Genomic DNA, 2,349 nt, shown 5'->3' on the forward strand with positions numbered 1-2,349 from the left:
TCCCACGTGCCCCTGGTAGCAGCAGCCCCCATTTCCCCCGCTCCGTCCCGGCAGCACCCTCCTCCGCCCTCCCTGGCTTCCCTGGGCCCGGCGCCCTGGCAGCCAGCCCTGCCTGGCCGTGACCCTCCATGCCCCTCTCTCACCTCCTTGCGTCACTTCGCCCCGACTAGCCCATGGCCGCGAGCACGGACGCGGCGGTGACAGCCCGGGAGCTCTTTCGGCTCCGGAGCGGGGCCGGGGCAGGGTGGCCTTTCGGCACCCCGCTCCCCACCCCCTTGCTGGCCCCCGCTGCTCGGCGTCCCGTCACGGCGGGGCCAGGCAGCAGAGCACCTGCGAGAAACGTCCCCGCAGCGAGCTGGCTTCCTCTCCAAGTGCCCCGGGGCCGGCACAGCGCTCAGTGTTTTCCCTAGCTGTTGCCAAAGAAATATTAGAAACAACCCTGAAACCGGTCCCCACCCTGCGCCCAGCAGCCGAAAAAGAGGAGGTGACGGGGGCACGGCCAGGCTCCTCCTGCCCCCGCGGGCCCGGGGAACCGTGCCCAGGGTGCTCGAGCGGCTTAATAAGGCAGCGACCTTTGAGCTCTTTAGGGGTGGTTTTGACCGGCTGTGGGTGCTGGGGTGCGGAGCACGGCAGCGCGACGGGCAGCGCTCGGCCCCGGGCGAGGGACGGGGCCCCTCCGGCCGGCGAAGGCACGTTGCTTCCCGCCTGGGCCGTGAGCGTCTTTTTTTAATCCCGGCCATTTGCATCTCGCTGGGGCTGGGTGCCCGCAGCGTCTGCTCGTGGGTGGCAGCTGCGGGCAAGGCGAGCGGGTGGAGCGCTTCCTTCCACGGATGGGGAAACTGAGGCACGGAGCGACGCGCCCCGAGCAGGCGGCGAAGCCCGGGCGTCCCCGCGCCCGGCTCCCACCGCGCCCCGAACGAACGTGCCGCGAGGAGGAAACGCGCCCCCGGGAGCACGGCCAGCGGCAGCAGCTGGGAGCCATCGCACGGCAGGAGGAGCGTCGCTTCGCCCGCTGGGCTGCCAAGACAGTAAATAAGCAGCCACTCGTGCAACCCCTCCGCAGCAGATCTTTTTTAATCCATAAGGTCACTTAAAGCCAGACCCGGTGCTTTCTCGCCCCGGGGCGCCCCAGCTCTGGGGGTAAATATTTGCGGCTGCCGGGAGCGGTGCTGCACCGGGAGCGAGGCCGCGGGGGGCTGCTTAGCTTCTCCGTGGCGCCTTGTCCCTGCTTTCCCACCCGGCACGACCGGCCTCCCGGGCGGGCACGGCGAGCGGGGAAGGGACGCGGTGGGGTGGCTGAAACGCTGCCCGGTGCCGGAGGCTGCACCCGGGAATGGCACGGACGTGGCCGGCGCTGGCCACGTGGGACGGGCCCTCCTGCGGCCAGGTGAGGCAGTCGGCGGGGGGAAACTGAGGCACGAAGGGTGGTGACGGTGCGGCGGGTCGTGCGGGACGCTTGTGGAGGAAGAGCCCAGGAGTCCTGACCTTCAGCCGCAGCCGGCGGCACGGCGTTATCACGTGACCCCCGCGGGCTGCTCGGGTACAGCGTTATTTTTAGGTGCGTGGGTGCTACCGTCTCTGACGTGGCGTTTCCCTGCTGGCCGAGGCCCCAGGCATCGCTCTGCCTTATCCGATAGTGGCAACTGGATCCCCGTGTGGCCTCCCTGGCACCCTCCTGCTGGGGGGCCGGGGGACGAGGGCTGGAAACCCTGCAGAGGCTCGGGGGGGCTCCCCTGCCGGCAGCCTGGGGGCAGGACGGGGACGTCCCCGCGGGCTGCTGCGGCGCAGGGCTCGCGATAGTCCCTGGCGGTGCCGGCCGGGTCCAGAGGAGCACTCCTGGTGCTGCTGAGACCTGGCCCTCTCGATGCATGCCAGAGCAGCGGGCGGCCCTCCGTCCTGGTCCGTGCGGCTCTTAGGAGAAAGCTCTTAGGGTTTCTGGCACGGGAACCGAAGGGTTTGGGGGCGATCGATGGCAGCCCGGGCTGTGCCGGCTGGCGGTGGGGACCAGCAGCGCGGCGGCTCCCGCCCAGGCACCGGGCCGCGGCGGCGGCTCTCGGCGGGCGGCGGGCGCCGTCACAGCGTGTGCGTTTCCACCCAGCGGCAGAGCCGCCGGGCGTACTCGGCGGGGCAGACGGTGGAGAAGGACTGGCCCCGGTAGCGGATGCTCTTCCAGAGGTGCTCGAGCCGCTTGCGGCAGCCGTAGACGGTGAAGAGGTCGATGATGCCCACGAAGTAGCGCAGCTGCGGCCCGTCCAGCACGTGCAGTGGGTTCCTGCTGGCCGGCAGCAGGCGCCGGTGCTGGGCCATGGCGCGGGCGCCCGGCTCACGTGCCGGGTCCGTGCTCCCCGC

The 2,349-nt window shown here is 71.0% G+C and overlaps 2 protein-coding genes across 3 annotated transcripts in view; both read right to left on the bottom strand.

Annotated features, from left to right (window-relative positions):
* ST6GALNAC4 (ST6 N-acetylgalactosaminide alpha-2,6-sialyltransferase 4) overlaps window positions 1-457 on the bottom strand; it is a 5,998-nt gene extending 5,541 nt beyond the window's left edge. The window contains exon 1 of one of the 2 annotated variants that reach the window (XM_026059666.1): window positions 144-457. The gene's annotated coding sequence lies outside the window, so the exon portion shown is untranslated. The remainder of the gene's footprint in view (window positions 1-143) is intronic. The other variant, XM_026059667.1, reaches the window with a different exon arrangement.
* Window positions 458-2,073: 1,616 nt separating this feature from the next.
* The window catches only part of PIP5KL1 (phosphatidylinositol-4-phosphate 5-kinase like 1), a 3,584-nt gene continuing 3,308 nt past the window's right edge, over window positions 2,074-2,349 (bottom strand). Inside the window, exon 8 of the mRNA XM_026059780.1 lies at window positions 2,074-2,341. Coding sequence (XP_025915565.1) covers window positions 2,074-2,341 — 268 coding nt within the window. The remainder of the gene's footprint in view (window positions 2,342-2,349) is intronic.

This window comes from Apteryx rowi, unplaced genomic scaffold (assembly GCF_003343035.1).
Source record: "Apteryx rowi isolate R43461 unplaced genomic scaffold, aptRow1 scaffold_16, whole genome shotgun sequence".
Classification (NCBI taxonomy): Eukaryota; Metazoa; Chordata; class Aves; order Apterygiformes; family Apterygidae; genus Apteryx; species Apteryx rowi.